General features: G+C 37.9%; 1 protein-coding gene across 5 annotated transcripts in view; it reads right to left on the reverse strand.

Moving 5' to 3' along the window:
- Window positions 1–20,876, reverse strand: part of LOC105483784 (cilia and flagella associated protein 54) — a 383,346-nt gene that overhangs the window by 47,129 nt on the left and 315,341 nt on the right. For 4 of the 5 annotated variants that reach the window (XM_071071285.1, XM_071071284.1, XM_071071286.1 and 1 more), the window contains exons 65-67: window positions 19,346–19,452; window positions 13,503–13,641; window positions 4,816–4,890 (exon numbers count right to left, since the gene is read on the reverse strand). In XM_071071285.1, coding sequence (XP_070927386.1) covers window positions 4,816–4,890; window positions 13,503–13,641; window positions 19,346–19,452 — 321 coding nt within the window. Of the gene's footprint in view, window positions 1–4,815; window positions 4,891–13,502; window positions 13,642–19,345; window positions 19,453–20,876 lie in introns of those variants that run through there. The other variant, XR_011608938.1, reaches the window with a different exon arrangement.

The raw sequence follows: 20,876 nt of genomic DNA on the forward strand, positions 1-20,876 counted from the left end.
CACTATGCTAGGCCTGGCGAAAAATCTTGAACTAAAAAAGAAAATTCTACCAAACTCAAGCAGCCAAGAAAAACTGCTTTGCAATCTCCTTATATAATATATCTGATATCTTGACCTAGGATAACCTTTTCCACTTTCAAATCATGATCTGCTCCTAGGCACCTCCTCTCCATACCGATTCTATATGAATCTAGTTCGTTCAAATCACACACACACATACACACCTACGCGTGTGTAACTGATTAGGCAAATTTATCTGTATCATGGGAACCAATATGAAACTATTTCATTTTGCTAACTACAGGAACTTTAATCTACACCTCCTTTGCAGCCACAAAAGTATCTATACCAGTGTTCTATATGCAGCTGGTGGTCAATAATTACCGACATATAGGAGATTCTGTTAAAGAACTTAGCCCATTCCATGGTCAGTCACCATGAGAACAAGAATATTTTTAGTGTCATGTTTGAATCCTACCTGACAACTTAGAAACTGCAACAATTGGAACCTACACAGGCAATTAAAAATGCTTTTTATTGCTGCCTCACCAGAAATCATATGTAATGGTTATTGACATTCCGTGATTAATCACTAAGAAGGAAAGCATGGGGCACTTGTTCCCTTCCTTCATCTTTTTGCTATTCTCAGTTTCTTTTTGTCATAAGCTGTGCATGTCAATATTTATTTTAATTAGGAAGAGTTAACATAGGCAAAGGTAATTTGTAATAGGTATGTTCAGTAAGGAACCAAATTGCACAGCAAGAGCTCCTGCTAGTGACAAAAACAGCTTCACGAAGGCATGTAATTTCATTTGCCTAACCATTTACCATCCCAGCACTGTTAGTGAGTCTTGTTTTCAGTGGAAGTTAGCTGGAAGCCATCTTCCATCTTGGATGGGCAGTTCTTCAACCGCTGGGATCTCATGTTGGGATCCTGCACACAGACCTAATTCTTACAGGATTCAACAATAATCCAAATTACAGGCAAAGAAAATAGTACCTTTCACATTTGTCCTCTCCTTTTCTATAAATATTTCAAAACAAACTTGGATTCTAAAATTGTTCTTAAAACTAGTTGACTAGGGGATAAAGAATTCACACATGGAGGGTAAAACCATGGTGGGGATGATGATAATAATGATGATTATTATTATTATACAACTAATATTTCCTAAACAATTATTTTTACTAGGCCTTATGACAAATTTTGAAAATATATTATCTACTTTAATCTTCACAACAACTATAAGAGGTTGGAATTTGTACTTTTTTACATATGAGAAAACTGAGGCTTAGAGAAGTTAAATAACGTACCCAAGTTCACAGAATTAACAAGACTCAAGGCTGAGATTCCAACCTAGACCTGTCAGAAACCAAGGTCCATTGACATTATAAATCATATATTTTATTATAACAAATTATTTTTTATAACCTATATTTATTTTTTTTACAAAAGAAAAAGCTTTAAAGAACTTATAGCTCCATGTGGCTGGGAGGCCTCTCAATCATAGTGGAAGGCAAGGAGGAGCAAGTCATGTCTTACATGGATGACAGCAGGCAAAGAGAGAGAGCTCGTGCAGGGAAACTCCCATTTTTAAAACCATCAGATCTCATCAGACTTATTCACCATCAGGAGAACAGCACGGGAAAGAACCACCCCCGTGATTCAATTACCTCCCACTGGGTTCCTCTCATGAAACATGGGAATTGTGGGAGTTACAATTCAAGATGAGACCTATTTTTAACTGCAATTTATCCAAAATTAGACTTAAGCTTGATTTTATTATCAGTGGTCTACCACAGTAAGTCTATACATTTCCATAATAAACAATTAAGTTCCCTGTTTAAAAAGTGGGAAAGGACATAAATGGCCAAATGAATAAGTGAAGCAAAGATTAAATTTCAGATGTTCAAAATGAAAGGAAATTCAATTCAATTCAAGAACCAATGACCAAGAGATGTGGTGTACAAGGCACTGTAAGAATTCAAAGATGAAGATAGCATCACCTCTGCCCCCAGGAAGCTAATGAGCTAATGGGAAAAAGTACAGTATAATATTTCAGGTCTTACTTCAAATGTCACCTCCTCAGAGAAGTCTTCAGTCTTTCCTGACCACCCTATATAAACTGTGACCCCATTCCCTGTCACTCTCTGTCACAGGGACCAGCAAACCTTTTCTGTAAAGGGTGAGATAATAAATAAGTTAGGTTTTGCAGGCCATGCAGTCTCTGCCAGAATTACCCAACTCTGCTTTTGTAGTGTGAAAGCAACTATAAATCATAAGTAAATGAATGAACAAGTCTGTGTCCAATAAAACTTTATTTATAAAACAGGGAGTCACCAGATACAGCTCATAGGCTATAGTTTGCTGACCCCTACTCTAACATATCACTCTGTTTTCTTCCTGCACAGCACTTAACAAAATCTAAAATTATCTCGTTTATTGATTTGTTTACTGTCTATTTCCTGCCACGAAAATAGTAGCTCTAGGAGAGTGGAATCTTTGTTGCTGGTTCATAGCTAGCTCTTCAGTGCACATAAAGGAGTTTCTGACACAGAGATGTTCATTCTAAACATCTGTCAACTGACTAAATGAATAAATACCATTTTGCTAAAGGAGAAACACGAATGCCAACCAACACAAGAACTATTAACAAAAAAATACAATAATGACATACTATTTTTCATTTGTCACACTTTCAACCATTAGAAGAGGAGGAGGAAAACTAGTGTAGATGGGCTGGGCACAGCAGCTTACACCTGTAATCCCAGCACTTTGGGAAACCAAGGCCGACGGATCACTTGAGGTCAGAAGTTCAAGACCAGCCTAGTCAACATGGTGAAACTCTATCGCTACTAAAAAAGATAAATATATATATACAAAAATTAGCCAGGTGCGGCGTGCTTGCCTACAGTCCCAGCTACTCAGGGGGCTGAGACAGGAGAATCACTTGAACCAGGCAGGTGGAGGCTGCAGTGAGCCAAGATTGCACCACTGCACTCCAGCCTGGGTGACAGAGCAAGACTCTGTCTCAAGAAAAACAAAAATCCAAAAACAAACCCAGAAAACTAGTAGAGATGAATATGTGGGTAAATGGTCCTCTCATCTACTATTGATAGGAGAGAAATGTTAGTGCAACATTTCTGGAGGATTAATTTGCTGTAATACATCAAAATGTATATACCAATTTTAAAAGGGGTGAATAATTGAAGAGATATTTATCTAAAGAAGACACACAAATGGTCAATAAGACCATGAAAAGATGCTCAACATCATTAGTCATTAAGGAAATGCAAATCAAAATCACAATAAGATACCACTTCACACCCACTAGGATGACTATTACACACACACACACACACACACACACACACACACACAAACCAGAAAATAAAAAGTGTTGGAAAGAATGCGGAGAAATTAGAACCTCTATGCATTGTTGGTGGTAGTATAAAATTGTGCAGCTGCTTAGGAAAACTATTTGGAAGTGCTTCGAAAGGTTAAACATAGAATTACCATATGATTCAGCAATTACACTCCTAGGTATATGCACTAAAGATTTGAAATCAAGGCTTCAGATTTGTACACTAATGTTCATAGCAATATTACTTACAGTAGCCATAAGTGGAAACAACCCAAATGTTCATTAACAGGTAAATCCATGAAGAAAAGTGGTATATACGTACAATGGAATATTAGTCAATCTTAAGAAGGAATAAAATAGTAGGACATGTTACGACACAGATAACTTTGAAAACATTATGCTAAGTGACATAAGCCAGACACTAAAGGACAAATATTGTATGATTCTAATATGAGGTATCTAGCATAGATAAATTCATAGAGACAGAAAGTAGAATAGAGGTTACGACATGGATAACTTTGAAAACATTATGCTAAGTGAAATAAGCCAGACACTAAAGGACAAATATTGCATGATTCTAATATGAGGTATCTAGAAGAGACAAATTCATAGAGACAGAAAGTAGAATAGAGGTTACCAGGAGCTGGGGTGGTCGGGGAGGAGGAATTGAGGAGTTATTGTTTCATGGATATAAAGTTTCTATTTGGAAGGATGAAAAAGTTCTGGACAGTGACAGATAGTGGTGACAGTTGCACGACATTGTGAATATACTTAAGGCCACTGAACTGTACACTTAGAATGGTTAAAACTTCAAATTTGTATTATATATATTTTATAATAAAAATGTACATATACTTTTCTACTCCAAATCCAATCCCTAAGAATTAACTCTGAAGAGGTAATACAGAAGAATGAAATATGTATATACAGGATCAATCAACTGCAGGACCCATCAATAAAGGTCTAGCTATGTAAATGGTACCTGACACAACAAATACATAAAAGAAACCATTATACAGGCATTAAATATGACAAAGTAGACTTTTCACATAAAAATTTATCCAGAAAATTATTTGATGAAAAAAGCAAGTGACACAATGCATGTAAAGCATGATACTATTGATATAAAAATTCTAAAGTTTATCTGTACATAAGGAAAATTCTAGATATACTCTAAATGTTAATAGGGGTTATTCTGTGAATGGTAGATTTGAGGTGACTTTAAAAAATTATCCTGTTTATAGTTTTTTGTATTAGTTAAATGTTTTTTGAACACAGAATATTTTAACCAAAATAACGTGCTATTGTGAACTCATGTTTATCACTTTTTCTCATTAATAAGGAGGGTTAGGCTCTTGATACTTACAATTAGATGTTTTCTATATTTCCTTTTCCATAGCAATAATAATTGTGAGTGAATTCGATACAATTTAAAAGGAGAAATACATACCTCAGATAGTGGTGTTGGCTCTTTATCATTTGAAAACAGAGATGCTATTTCAGAGCAACATTGAATAATCATGTCCTAGAAATAAGAAGATAGTAATACAGTGAGGTTGATATTATTAGAAACCTAAATATTACCTATTTAATTATAAACTATTTCATTTGTCTTTTCTTGATCATCACCTAACCTTTGTTTCCAGGATAAGACAGAGGACTCAGAAGTCATAACTCCTTAAATAATTAGGCTTGTTTGAATTGTATCTAATTGTACAAAATAAGATTTTGAAAATAATTATTTTTCTAAATAAGGTTTTGAAAAATTACTTTTCTTCTGAGAAGAGAGCCCTGGAATAAAGAGTTTCAGATGCCTGAAAGGGCTTGCAGCAAAGAGTGACTGGGAATTACGGAAGACAGGGGAAGAGCAAATGAAAAGGAAAAGAGTCAACAGCATGATGACACTGCCCACAGCCCTGCTGCATGGACGCAGCCATGTTCATGTGTGGACAGCCAATCCACAAGGGACCTACCCATAGACAGTCTGAATCCATCAGATTCCCTATCATATGATTTCATGTAAGGAAGAACAACATGAGAGACATACAGTCAGTATTGACAGCATGAGCTGAAAGGTCCCAATGCCGGGTTGGAGAAGGCAGCCATTAAGCCAATGTGGGAGAGGACAGAGGAGAAGATGGAGATGAGTGAGAACTCATGCCTCCTGCAGGATTGAGCACAGTCTTGGCTCCTGATCCGCCAGTTCAAATTTCTGTGAGGCCACTGTTTCAGGTTCCAGTCTTTGTCTATGCATGACCATACTCAACTCATCCTGACAAACACTACCTACCTACCAAACCTAATTGACTTGAGTTAGTGTAAGTAGTTTCTTCCTCACTTACAACTGAAGAAGTCATGACTACATGATTGTCAGAAATTAACTATGCCTACTTCACAATGTTGCCAGTGTCTGGTACTGAAGGAAGCAAAAATTTGCTTTGTGATAATATATTATATATAATACATACATATATATAAAATATATATACACATTTACCAGCATTTAGAATATTAAAATGATAAAAATACATTAACTTTTAAATAACTGAGCAATACTGGTTAAAAACTTGAAATAAAAAAGCAAACAACACCTGAACTCAAAACCCCAAAACTCCATTATATCTAAGTTTAAACAAATGCAAAAACAAGGAAAAGGCCAAATTTCAGGGTTCTAAAACCATAGATAATTCAATTCAATTTAACAAATATATTCAAGGCATTATATTAGGTGCTGTGGAACACAAAGATGAAGAAACAGACCCTCTCCTCCAAATATTTATAATTACTCAGAAAAACAGATTCATATATAACTAAATAAAATGCTAAGCAGAATGTGCTCAGAACACAGGTAGTTATGACAGGGTCTAGGATTCTAGATGTGGAAGAGAATAATTCTTAGTACTATAAACATGGAAGACTTCCTGGAGGAAGGGTCATAGGAACTAAGCCTTGAAAAAAATAGTGCAATTTCAACTGGTAGAGACTGGGGACCAGGGCATCGTGGGGCTGGTGGGGTGGGGGGAATCATACACAAGCAATGAGCAGGGGACATTGAAGGAACACAAGGAATTTTCTGATATGGTGATATGATCTTCATTGCAGGTGTGTATAGGAACCATGGCAGCGAGAGTTCTCACCAGAGAGGTAAATTTTTAACGGGTCATGTAAAAGTAAGGAATTTGGATTTTATTGTATAGAGAACAGAGCAGGACTGGACTGAGGGCATAATGGTAGAGATTGCTTTGAAAAGATAATTTGACCACAGTTTAGCAGTGAACTGCACTGGAAAGAGACAGAGAAATCAGCGAGGATGCCACTCAGACAGTTTGGGTAGGAAGTGATTACGTCTAGAAGTGGGCTGGCTTCTGTGGATCTAAAAGTGATGGAGGGCAAGCAGACTACCCAGCACTAGTCAGGGTACACCAGTGTCCTGTGCTGATCTTGCCAGGCCCCTTGTCCACTTTGCCAGATAGAGAGGAACACACATCCACTCCTATATACCCCTTATGGATCTGTATTTCCAACTGAGTGCTTAGGTAAGGTATGCTTTCAGTCTAAATAAAAGATTTCAACAGCATGATGGGTTATTGTAAGGATTTCATCAAGAGCCATGAAACAAAATGACACTGTCTATGTCATTAATCAATTCACATCACAGATGAAGAGAGCAATGCTACCTGAAAAACGCCTTTGCCTGCTTCAGCTCAACATTTTTCAAACAGAAATTTTGCTTCAATGACATACTTTTACTCTGGCATTACTTGAGGTAAACTGCATACACATGTTCTGAAATTGGCTGACTTGAGGTTGGGGCTGTGAGTTCCTTGTGTGACCTTGCTACCACAGAGATGAAGAAGGGGAAGGCAGGGAGCTCTCCAGTCCCAGCCAGAAAGCGGTTGGATGCACGTGTGCTGCAGCTAGCGAGGGGCTGGGAGGGCACAGAATGACCCTTGCTCAGTCTTTGCCATTTCTCCCTTAAAAAGAGTATCTGCTATTTCTATGAGCAGTGGCCCTCTGAGTGACTTCAAGATATTAAATCCAATTCTTAGATTTAGCTGAAATCATCATTCTCCTTCATCTATAATATGTGTGTGTGGGGGGGGGGGGACGTCCTAAATTGCTTTCTAGCCTCCAAACTCTTGCTTCCCTCATCTCTCCTTCACATGCCACCATGATTGTCTTGGCAAATCATCGGGTGGATCATGCGCTGCCCTTCCAGGTGAGGTGCTGCCCCTACCTTGTCCTAGCCCCCCAGATCCAGTCCTGCTTTCCCACAGCCCTCTCTTACAGAACAAAATCTTTTTCACCATGTATCCATTCAACATCAATCAAATTCCTCCTATAGGCCACAAAGGAGGAATAGGAGATGAAAAAAACACAGAGATCACATAAGGAGCTCATGGCCTAGTGGGGGCAATTGGAGAGACAGACTCTTATAGCACTTGGTGGTGAGATCAGAGCAGAGGAAGCACATAATTCCACCCAGTCTTCCTGCACGATCATCTCCCACTACATTCACCCTGTACTTCTGCCACAACTGATGTCTTATTGTTCCCTGAATATGAGATTCAGTTCCATGGCTTCATATCTCATCTCTTGCTGTACCTGCAGTCTGGAATGAGTTTTCTCCACAAGTCTCCAACTAGAAGTTTCACAAACAACTATTAAGGAAGCACTAAGGTTCAGTTACTGGGCTAGATATTGGCGATATACTGATGAATACACCCTCTGAGCAAAGGAATTCATAGTCAAGAGAGAGGAAGAGACAAGTAATCAGCTAATTGCCTAAACGATATAGGATATTTGGGTATGCAAGGAAACATGGCCTTAATTTCCATCTAGAAGGGCTAGAAAATGCTGCTGAGCTATTTAAGCAAGCACGAAGTCTAGCTCAACTTTCTCTCTCAACACACACACACACACACACACACACACACACACACACACACACGATCTATGTAAATGAGACTTTAAATACAATTGGTTAGAAGAGTTTGCATCAATAACCCCACTGCCAAGAAGGAAGGATTCTACAACTCTACCCTTCCATACAGTGCAGAATGAGGATAATGGGGAAACAGGAAAACTGGAAGAAGCCAGAGGTACTAAGTTGAACGATATAATAAATTGCTGAGCCAGACTGGGAAGGAGAAAAGAAACAAAAATCTCTGTATAGACTGAGTTGGAGGAAAAGGTGTAGGAGTTTGAGCCAAATGAGACAGATGTTAGACACCTGCTATGGATGCCAGAGAGCTGTGAGAGCAAGATAGCTGGGGAAAAGAGGATTTAACATAAACTTTTCTGTGTATTCTAAAGGATTCCCCCTGAGATGTTCCTATAAGAGACTGGAAAGATTTAGATTGTTTTCAATGGTTCTGGACGTCAGACTGACTGCCACACTTTCTTAAGACAGATCTACTGGGTGGCTGGGCTCATTAGGAATGACATCTGGGTAACTATGGCCATATTTGTACATTGATTAAGCTCCTCTGTGACAGGGACCTGGCTATATTGATTTCTGTACATTCTCACCTCCTCAAGCCTGGAAATAGTTTGCACATAATAGTTCCTCAAAAAGAATTTGTTAAAGATGCCAATTTCCAATTGTATCTTGCTCTGTGTTCTCACAGTACTTTAATAGTTGGGATATACTGCCTATATATTAATTTTAATTGTCTTACAATCAGGCATTTCATAAATGTTTGCTGAACTAACCTTAGGTGACTTGGCAAACATATTTTAAACTTTTCATATCAGTATGCTACCATTCCAAATAAGGTGTATGCATCTTAAAATCAGGGTGGTTTGCATCTTCCATACACTTTAGAACACCTGACAGGCTCTGAACACTCCCGTAAACTGTGAATGACAGATTAAAATAACTCAGCCATTCAGAGCCAGTGTTGTTCACTTTAGAAAAAAGGACACACAGGTTTTCAAGCCAACAGTGATTGGAACAACTGTTCTGTAGTCCTCCCAATACATCTTAAATTAATATATGTGTTCTGAAGTTCTTGGCTTATTCTGGACCCTAGGGTTTTGGAGGAAAAACATAAAAGGGAGTGAGTAGGAAAACAAGATTCACTACCTTCCCCCCATATCAATCAAAGACACATTTTCTGCACCCTTATATTCAATAACCCACCAACAATCTACACTGTAATAGAAATAAATATATTAGATTATGGAGGCTATGAAATCCTGTCCAATTCCAGACCAGAATCAATCTCTTTAGAAGTGTCCTAGTTAACTTCTAATTAGCTCCATGTGAAGGTTGTCATGACAACAAACTAGCAGATTTAGTCAATGGAATTTATTTGATACAGCCCAGAATCAAGCTTCTTTTTCTAAAAAAAATTAAGTGTTCATTAATATTGTGGAAAAAAGAAAAATTTATATGTAATTTCATTTCTCAACTTTCAAACACTGTGAGCTAATTTGCTTGCCAATTCACCTAAACGAATATCAGCATTTCTTCTGTCTGGTGACATTCTTCTGTATATAGAACTAACAGAGCCAGAAAATATCTAAAACACCCCACGTTAAAGCTGAAGAAACACTTTCTAGGTCGGAGAATAAAACAAATTCAAAAACACAAAGAAGAACATCAAGAGTCAAAAGAGTTTGTTCTACTCGAGGGTTGACCCATGCATGCCCACCATTTCAGCTGGAACAGGAAAGCAAGCCATAAGCCTTTGTTAAGGCAAGGTAGACCCTCCAGATTCCTCCCTCCACTTCTCTTCAGACACCACCATACCCTCGACCTCATTTATTTCCTATTTGTTTATATTTATAGTCAACCTCTTGGCTCAGATGCTGGGTTAGTTGTGATGAATTCGATATCTACATCTGCCCACCAAGGATGTTTTGGTGACTCTCAGTCCACCCAAAGAGCCCATCTCTCCATCTCAGAGCAGGATTTGAATGTAAAGATCATTTTGGAGTTGAGAGGAAAATTAGCTCCAGGAAAAGCTAAGAGACGGACCTTCAGTAGTAAAGCTGAGTGGCAGAGGGCACAATCTAGAATCCTTACTCTAACAGATGCTCACTCTCCTGCCTCAGACAGTCTAAGCTGAAAACGGGTTCAGAGGAAAATAATCATTTTCCATACATGAACTATATAGTAGTGAATTTAGGGACGATTTCAGCAAAGAATATTCTAGACTACAACTCAAAAACAGCAATATGGTAAATTTGGTATGTGGCTTAAAAACTGTCATTGTAGGTATTCCACCAAAGAAGTATAAAAATAGAGAGCTGAATTCTTTTTGGAAATAGACATGAAAGGGCAATCATGCACTTTATAAAATAAATCTATATCTACAGCTATAGCTATAAAACCTCCCAAGTTTGAGATACTTTGAGCTATCTGATATATTGAGGGATTTATTATAAGTACTCAGAACATCATTAAGCATCATAATTCATGTTGCAACACTTGAGGACACCGAAAAGGATGTGCAACCAAAATTCTAAGACATCTGCTCCATGATATACCCAGCCACAGAGCACAGAAGACATAAATGCTGAAAAGTGGCATTTTGCAAAGGCTAACTGTGATTGCACAGTAGATTCTCTTATGGTTAGGCTTGCTGTTTTTACAGTAATGAAAAATGCATTCATTCACTCTACTGATGAATTCAGACTAAAAATGCCAACAAGTATCTTCTAAAAATCAGGAAAGTTGCTGATTTTTACACTTTCACATAATGAAAGTGTATAGATGAGGTAAACAAGAAAACAAAGCCAAACCAATAATATTCTTTCAGAATTAAAAATGTTTTGTTATTGATACCCAATTAAATATTCCTAGCAAAAAATGATTTAACTAAAAAAGATATACTAGACCAAAAATAAAGAGAAGATCCTAAAAGCAGGAGAGATGGGTAGAATTAAGTACTTTCTCTGCTCTGATATCAGCAGAGTAAGGCAAGAGTCTGCCTCTCCCATTGCTCTCACTAGACCATAAGCTCCTAAGGGCTCTCTCTGTGTCTTGCTCATCCCCGATTCCCACACCATGGCAAGTAGGAGGCATTCAAAAGATGTTGAATGAAGATATGATGAATAAACTTTGTTTTGTAGGCAAGAGTTGTGGAAAAGTGAGACTGGGACCCAAGTAGCTGGGAACTCAACCCAAAAAGTGTCACACAGAGGGCCCAGAAGCAGGGCTATGCAGCAGGCACGAGAGCATTCAGTCTTCAACTGGGTGGGAGGCTTCAGAGGAAAATGAGTTTGAGACATTATTTGATAAGTATGAATACTTGAGTAAAAAATCTATGGATGAACATATGAAAGTTCTGAAGTAATGACTGAGAAAACATTAAGAATAAAAGACAAGTCAAGAAAAATTCAAACACAAAAGAAAGGGAAATAACTATAGTACACTACTTGACTCAGCTGTGAACATCATTTACAGGGTCATAACACTGAATATTGATTTAATTAAATTTTGTGATGTAACAACATATAGAAGGGAAGGGAAAGGAAGAAGTTGGGGAGAAGTATAAGTGAGCTAAATCCATATATATATCAGACAGGGATTCAATACATATTGTCTAAAATTGATACCTCCAAAAATAAACAATAATTTCTGGCTTTCAGCATGATTCTTCATTTTGTCTGGCTTTCTGTCTTCCAAACTGGTGGCACAATTGTTGGTACAGCATATAAATTATTTGGCTAATGAACTAATTGTTAGTGGAAGTGATATGATGGAAGTTTTATGAGCCAGTGTGTAATGTGCCCCTTCTTTCCCGCCTGCCACAGTGACTGGTGATGTTCCATGATGAATGTGCCACCCACCTTGATGCTGGCATGAGGAGACATGAAGCAGGTCCCCAGCTGACTCACTCAGATTTGGAGGCTTTTTGTTACCCCATCTTTCATGACTGATACTGAATATTATTTGTAGATGTGAAAGCAAATAACAAAAGCAGCAGCTAAAAGTGGAAAGTGGTTGCCTCTGCAGAGCAGAATTGTGGATTGAGCAGAGGTTGGGCAACAGATTGCCTTTTTTCATTTTAAGCCTTTTAGATCTATCTTTTAAACAGCTACAATAAGTACAGAATATATTTCTCAAGAAATTAAGGTACAAATGGTAATTTAAAGAACAGGTAATTAGGGGAGAGCATAGGTTACCTACCCTTCTCATTTCCATAAAGGGTAAGGAATTTCCATATCTCTCCCAAAGAAGGCAAGACACTTCCAGCTTCTTTTGGATTTACCCACAAAAGAGTAGACTGACTTATCTTATCAGTGAGTTTGGGAAAAGCAACAGAGCATGCTAGGCTCAGCCCCTTCTGGGCTATCTTTGTTTATACTTTTTGGAGACACCCTACCTGCAGAACTATTATTCTCTGCTCTCCATGCAGTAAACTTGAGTGGGGCAGAAGAGAAATGGGGAAACCCTGTGGTGACACAGGTGTGCCAGATGACTACATGACTAGGTGGGCAAGTCTGGCTAATTCAGGGGTAAAATATTAATGTGCTCATTTGGCCACAGATCTAAAGCCAAGTTCACTAATCAGCTTTATCAGTAATGATGCTGACATTTTGGTCTCCATATAACTGTCTCCTGTGCCCCAGGAGAACTCAGAACTCAGGACGGGACAGAAAACCCCCATCTCCTCTAAAACACAAACATCGGTCATCAGAAAAACAACTCAGCTGTGTGATTAGACTTAATAGCATACTATGTGGATAATAACCTTTTTTGTTAGAAAAATATATATGCATATAAAAATTCTGAAAAAAATATGCTTATTTATATTTTCTAGTTTTTCTTCACATATTATTTGGGTAATAAAAGTGTTTAATAGATTTAGAGTGAAAAAAGATAAAAGTAATATTGCAAAGTCACAAAGCATTATTTATTAGGATTCACAGTTATAGCAGAATGATTAATCTGGATTGGTTTGTGCTCATTCACCATCAAATTCTTGTAATTCAAATGCTTAGAAGACCCTCAGACCTTCAGAAGACACACTACATATGTGTCAAAAAGTTGAGTCATGTCTCCTACTCTGAATAAACTAGGGGCAGAAGAATCACAGAGTTCAAGTCCAGTCACACAGTTCTGCTTTGAGGATGTGAAAGGTAATCTACAGCAATGTCATTTTCCATTATTTAACAACTTACTTCCATTTCATTATCAACTGATTCCTCTTCCACTTCCATTTCATATATATTTTCATTTGAGGTAATCTCAGGAGCTGCAGGCAATGATATTTCAGCTATTTGAGCAAGATTAGATAATTTCTCATGAATTGCAATAACCCTGAAAATAACAAATATATATGTATTTTATTAGAAGAGTTAAGAAAGGTATTTGTTTATTTGCAGAATCAGTAGCTTATATAAAGTAAGGCCTCAGTTATTTAATGAATAGATTTCTGATACAGCCAAGTTCAAGAAACATGAGCAAAGAGACACAGTCTTAACTTTCATTATGTTTATGGTCTTGTTATACATGCAGATAAAAACATAATTAGAAATTGCAAAAGCACAATGAAAAAAAGGCACACATCTAAAATATTGCTGAAGATGAAAATAAAGAAAATAATTATCTATGTGGTGAAACAAAATCTAGGCAATAACAAAAGACTGACTCCTGTGGAAGTCTTAATGCCATGCTCTAACTGTCTGGCTGACCTGCAGGTAAGAATTATGACAAGTTAGCAATGACTCTAAAAGGTCAGTCAAGGGACCCATAACAATTCAGTGTATTGCATGTGTGTTGGGAATGGGAGTGAAGAGGGTGGAGGAAGGGAGGTAAGGAGAAGAATCAAGAAAAATGAAAAGTAACAGCCAAAGGAGGGCACCAGCAATGATGCTGAAGACAGGGTTCACAGGCCAGCAAACAGTGCTGCCCTGAAGGCAGAGTGGACCAGGGGAGTGGAGGCAGAAGGTGGAAAGGCTTACAGTTGACAAAGGCAAACAGCCACCTGCATGACCTCGGTGACTTCACACTACAGGCACAGCACACATGTGTTTACATATGTGTGTGCACATGCATGTCTCCATTCAAGGAAGGAAGAAAATTTTTATGCAAAAGAAGCAAATGATCCCAAAAACAAACTGACATCAGGAACATAGGCAAAAAATTGTCAAACTTCCAATTTTCCACAGCATCCTCATCTGCAGCATTATGCAACACTTGATTATCCTAATGATAGTTCTCAGCAATAAAAAGTTAAAAATGTAATTACATATGAGAGGATGTGAATTTATATAGTATGTCTTAGAAACTTTTCTGTTAAAAAGGCAACAGTTAAATGCAAAGATTTGTTGTTAAAGTTTACTTGAAAGACTTACCCATTAAAAAATGGGTCATCCTATACACCAATAATAGACAAGCAGAGAGCCAAATCATGAGTGAACTCCCATTCACAATTGCTACAAAGAGAATAAAATACCTAGGAATACAACTTTCAAGGGACATGAAGGACCTCTTCAAGGAGAACTATAAACCACTGCTCAAGGAAATAAGAGAGGACACAAACAAATCTTAAAACATCCCATGATCATGGATAGGAAGAATCAATATCGTGAAATTGGCCATACTGCCCAAAGTAATTTATAGATTCAATGCTATTCCCATCAATCTACCATTGACTTTCTTTACGGAATTGGAAAAAAACTACTTTAAATTTCATATGGAACCAAAAAAGAGCCTGTACAGTCAAGACAATCCTAAGCAAAAAGAACAAAGCTGGAGGCATCACGCTACCTGACTTCAAACTGTACTACAAGGCTACAGTAACCCTAACAGCATGGTAGTGGTACTACAACAGATATATAGACCAATGGAACAGAACAGAGGACCCAGAAATAACACCATATATCTACAACCATTTGATCTCAAACAAACCTGACAAAAACAATCAATAGGGAAAGGATTCCCTGTTTAATAAATGGTGTTGGGAAAACTGGCTAGCCATATGCAGAAAACTGAAACTGGACCCCTTCCTTATAACTTATATAAAAATTAACTCAGATGGATTAAAGACTTAAATGTAAAACCAAAAACCATAAAAACCCTAGAAGAAAATCTAGGCAATACCATTCAGGACACAGGCATGGGCAAAGACTTCATGACTAAAATACCAAAAGCAATTGCAACAAAAGCCAAAATGATAAATGGAATCTAATTAAACTAAAGAGTTTCTGCACAGCAAAAGAAACTATGGGTAACCTACAAAGTGAATGGGCAACATACAGAATGGGAGAAAATTTTTGCAATATATCCATCTGACAAAGATCTAATATCCAGAATCTACAAAGAACTTAAATTTACAAGAAAAAAAAGAAACAACCCCATCAAAGAGTGGGCGAAGGATATAAAAGACACTTCTCAAAAAAAGACATTTAGGCAGCCAACAAACATATGAAAAAAAGTTCATCATCACTGGTCATTAGAGAAATGCAAATCAAAACCACAAAACCACACTAGTTAGAATGGCAATCATTAAATAGTCAAGAAACAACAGATGCTGGAGAGGATGTGGAGAAATAGGAACACTTTTACATTGTTTGTGGAATGTAAATTAGTTCAACCATTATGGAAGACAGTGTGGCAATTCCTCAAGGATGTAGAACCAGAAATACCATTTGACCCAGCAATCCCGTTACTGTGTATATACCCAAAGGATTATAAATCATTCTACTATAAAGAAATGTGCACACATATGTTTCCTGCAGAAAGTCAATGGTAGATTGATGGGAATAGCATTGAATCTATAAATTACTTTGGGCAGTATGGCCAATTTCACGATATTGATTCTTCCTATCCATGATCATGGGATGTTTTAAGATTTGTTTGTGTCCTCTCTTATTTCCTTGCAGCACTATTTACAATAGCAAAGACTTGGAACCAACCCAAATACCCATCAATGATAGACAGGATAAAGAAAATATGGCACATATACACCATGGAATACTATGCAGCCATAAAAAAGAATGAGTTCATGCCCTCTGCAAGGACATGCATGAACCTGGAAACCATCATCCTCAGCAAACTAACACAAGAACAGAAAACCAAACGCTGCATGTTCTCATTCATAAGTGGGAGTTGAACAATGAGAACACATGAACAAAAGGAGGGGAACATCACTCACTAGGACCTGTCGGTGGGCTGGGGACAAGGGCAAGGAGAGCATTAGGACAAACACCTAATGCATGTGGGGCTTAAAATCTAGATGACGGGTTGATAGGTGCAGCAAACCACCATGGGACGTGTATACTTATGTAGCAAACCTGCATGTTCTGCATGTATCCCAGAACTTAAAGTAAAACTTAAAAAAAAAAAAAAAGTGTCATCTCCAATAATGCTGGAAAAGGTGCCTGATGCATTGGAGAGAAAAGAAGATGAGGAGGTGAAAGAGTTGGTGAGTCATGCTTGGTTCCTTCAAACTCTAGCCATGAAACCTTAGACGACTCACTTAACCTCTCTGACCCTGAGGTTCCTTCTACTGTAAGACTGGAATAAGAAAATCCACTTCATCCAATTCATAAGGCTTTTGTAAGGATGAAACGACATAAGTATGTATGTTCTTAACCACAAGGAACTACATGAAGGAAAGATAGTTTTCTAAAATGCCATTTTTTTTTATTCTAATACCTAGAGAAAGAAGTCTTATTTGTCTTCCACAAATAGCATAGCTTTCCTTTATAATACTTGGGATTCTAGGAAGGATAAACCATTCTTTGACATTTGGGTTGCAGATTGTAAATGAGTGTCCAGAACTTCACTGCCTGCGCTGGCAGAGTAAATGGCCCCATCTAGCTCCACAAACAGCCATCTGGGACCAGGCAAAGCAGGCTGAGTCCTCATGCGAAGAGCAACATCGGATGACCTGAGTCTTGGTGTGAGGTCTGGACCCCATGACTGCACCTGCCTACATCTTGCTTCCTCCCTTTGTGCTCTGGCATACATTTGCCCCTCACCTCCCTGTCCTCCCATGTACTTCTTCATTTCTGTCCTCCAGGTCAACGCCTGCTCCAGCTTTTTAAACCTTGGCACCACAAACAAGCATCTATCATCCCGTCTGGGCTCCCCACAGCCTCTGCTCTCATTTATTGACTCCTAGGCACTCTCTCCCAGAGTCTGCCATGGCCTGGAGGGCAGGACCAATTTGCAAGTAGAAACATGCATGACTGGAGGTTTAAAGGCAGAGACAGTAGGCAGGGAACTTGATCTTGGTCACAACAGCACAATTTAGATAGAACGACACAGAAGGCTTTATGTCTGTTCATTAAGAACACTATTGTTTCCTTTGCTGCTGTAAAAAAATGCAAAGGATTAAAATATACTTTTTCTTATGAGAACTTAACTAGGAGATGAGGAAGTGAATTATAAAAGGAGGATTTCCCAATTTGCAGGTTATCCAAGTTTCTTCTTCTCTGGCCTATGTTTTTCTGACCTGTTTTACTCCTACTTTGCTTTACTCCTACTCCTACTTTGGTCCAAAGGATGATTAGGACCAGTTTCCCACGTACTAATCTTGAGCCTCATAAGAACACAAGGAATGCCACCCAGGATGAAAGAAATAGTTTATTTTCACAGTGCCACCAAAGGACAAAGAGATAAAAGATTGTTGGGCATGGTCCTTTGTGATGGCCTCAGTGGCTGCGGCTTGTCACTAATTTTACTAATCCTACTATTGATCAGAAATACACCAAAATTCAAAACTTTCTGGAATAAAAGAAAGAAGCTTATCAGTTTGATGATTTTCTACTTTATAGAAATTATAATCATTTTCATCATGTGGGACTGGAAAAAATCTACATTTCCGGATTTACAAAGCAAGTGTAGAATTACCTGATTTTGTTGCTTAGCTATGCTGCTCTATAGCCTGTACCTAAGTTTTCAACCATTTCACTTGGAAAAAAAGAAAAGAAATGGAAAGGAAAAGGAAAACAAGGAAGAAAATAAATTGAATGAAAATATAGAGGAGTGGAGGGAAGGAAGGGAAGAAGAGGAGAGAAGAGGAGAAAAGAAAGAAAAGAAGGAACAAATAAATTGACTGAATAATTGAAAACATTCCAGCTCTTGAAACAGCCTTTGTCTCTTTCATGGTGATGCCAAGAAGTCATTCAAAATGAAAATCATGGAACATAAACAAGACTCTCAAAGGAAGGACAGAGAAGCACTAATTCTCTGTTTACCAAGCCATTGATGGAACAGGCATTAGTGGTTAAGCTTTCCAAAGCATGTTCACACACTGTCTATATTGGTCCTGACAATAACCCTGAAAGGCAGGCAGAGCAGTTATGATCATTTCCATCCTAAATGAAGGAAACGGAGGATAAGGTCAGAAGGGCAATGAACAGTGAAGTCAAAAATAAACTAAGTAATAAATTAAAAAACAACAACAAGGGAATTTGTAAAGTGAAACAGGAAGAGAGAAATGAGGCATGAGCAAAAAGCTAAGAGATATGACCTGTTTGATGGAGAGGGAGGAAAACAACCTAGAAGAAGCAGAGACTTCTGATTGGGCACAGAGGGAAAGGTGGGCCAAGGGAGGTAGTAGAGCTTGGGCTTAATTTTGAAACTCCATACAAAGCCACATTAAATTATTTTTTAACCACACTGAAACTACAGGCAAAATATAGTACAGACAACATCTTGTGCTCTCTGTAATCTCTATGAAGCATGTATGAACTGTTCCTTCAGCAACCCTCTGTACTATTATTAGTATTATTTCCATTTTACTAATAGGAAACTGAAGTATAGAGGTTACATAAACTGCCCAAGGTTGTGAAGGTAATAAGGGGCACAACTGGTATTTGAATGAAGCAGACAGGATTCAGAGTTCATGCTCTTAACCACTGCAATATAATATTCCTCTAAACAAAAGGAAGATTCTTCTAGAAGCGCCTTTTAGCAGGTCTCCTACGCTACACCTTGCCAATTACTGAAAGAGTCTATTCTCATGAGAAATAACAACAAAGACAATTCGAGTTGTGGAATTTTTACTTGCCTATTCAGTGGAATCCATAAAGAGCCAACACAAGTACTGTTACAAGTGGAATGTCTAACATCTGAAATCTTCACAGGCTTCAAATTATATGCATACAACAATAAAACCTATAAGAAAAATAAAAGGGGTATACAATGTGACATCAAAATTAGAGTTTACCTCAAAAAATACAGCAGTAGTTCACAAAATAATATCACTGTATGTTAAAAAGTATTTGTTTAGAAGAGAAAAATTGGGTTTTCAATTCACCCAAAAGAGAAATGATGTGAACCAGAATTATACAAAGGAGGATGAAAATAAATACTATTTGGTAACAATATGATATTATTTTTGAAGAGTGACATTTTGTATTGCAATTAAGTTTATATTTCAGCCTTTGAAAGCCCTCTACAGTAAGTATTAAGCATACACCTGGTAAATAGCCAACTTTGTTCCTTGTTACTTCTCAACATGTACCATTCCCATAAGTGGGCATAGTCATTTCTATGAGTTCACTTATGCTGTTCCCTTCCTCTTCTCTCCATTTATCCAATCCACACGCAGCTTTCTAGCCACCACAGCTAAGATGAAATGTCCCTTAATGATTCATGCTCCAGTAATTTCCCTGTTGTTCAGATTCTGACAATTCTTAGAGTCAGTTGCATGTTATAGCACCTACTTAGTTATGGATTTGTAGTGTTTGAGAGTCACAGAACCTTAGAGATAATCTGGTCTCATTCCTTCCTTTTAGATATAAGAAAGCTATTGTCCAGAGTTGTCCATCAAAACCGAGTCATTAGGCATATTGAGGCTCAGAGAACATAGCCCCAAAGTAACAAAGGACATTAGAAGGCCTTAGAAACTATCTCAGAATCAAGACTTTTTAACCCAGCACAGGTAGGGGCTCTCTCAGGAGGTTCCCGTATCTGCCTGAGAAAACGTCTTCCAAAGGAAGTACAATAGTCTTGAAGCTCCCTTTCTAGGAATCTCATTAAATAACCAAGAAAGATTAAGTACCAGAGAGGAGAAAAGACTAAAAGTCATCACCTTGCCCACACAGAGTTTTTGTCTATTCTTCTGAGGGCAGCTTGGAGAGACTGCCTGGGAGACTCTATCTGCATAATCAGACAACCTTTGTTTGCAGTGTTGTGCTACCCCTCTTCTTCCCTAACTTCCCACAAGCTATTGTCGTTCTTGGTCCCTTTACACAGATCATTTAAAAACTATGGTCTGCCCTTTGGGTCCATTCAGTTCTGGTAAAAATCATTGATGACTCCTCAAAATTGCCCATATCCCCAGCTTCCTCTCCCTGAAGGAAGAAACCTGAAGAAGGGTATATAAGCTTCTGAATCTCTCCGGGTAATTGGGTAATCATTCTTTTGTTATTTTCCTGTGCTTATACACATTACTAAATTTGTATGCTTTTTCTCCTGTTAGGCTATCCATTGTCAGTATTATTTTGGTAGACTTTAGACCCAAATCTTTAGAAGAGGAAGAAAAAACTCTCTTCACCCCTAAAGGCACATGCCTTTACCTCTGCTTCCTCACAAAG

This window comes from Macaca nemestrina, chromosome 10 (genome assembly GCF_043159975.1).
Source record: "Macaca nemestrina isolate mMacNem1 chromosome 10, mMacNem.hap1, whole genome shotgun sequence".
NCBI classification, from domain to species: domain Eukaryota; kingdom Metazoa; phylum Chordata; class Mammalia; order Primates; family Cercopithecidae; genus Macaca; species Macaca nemestrina.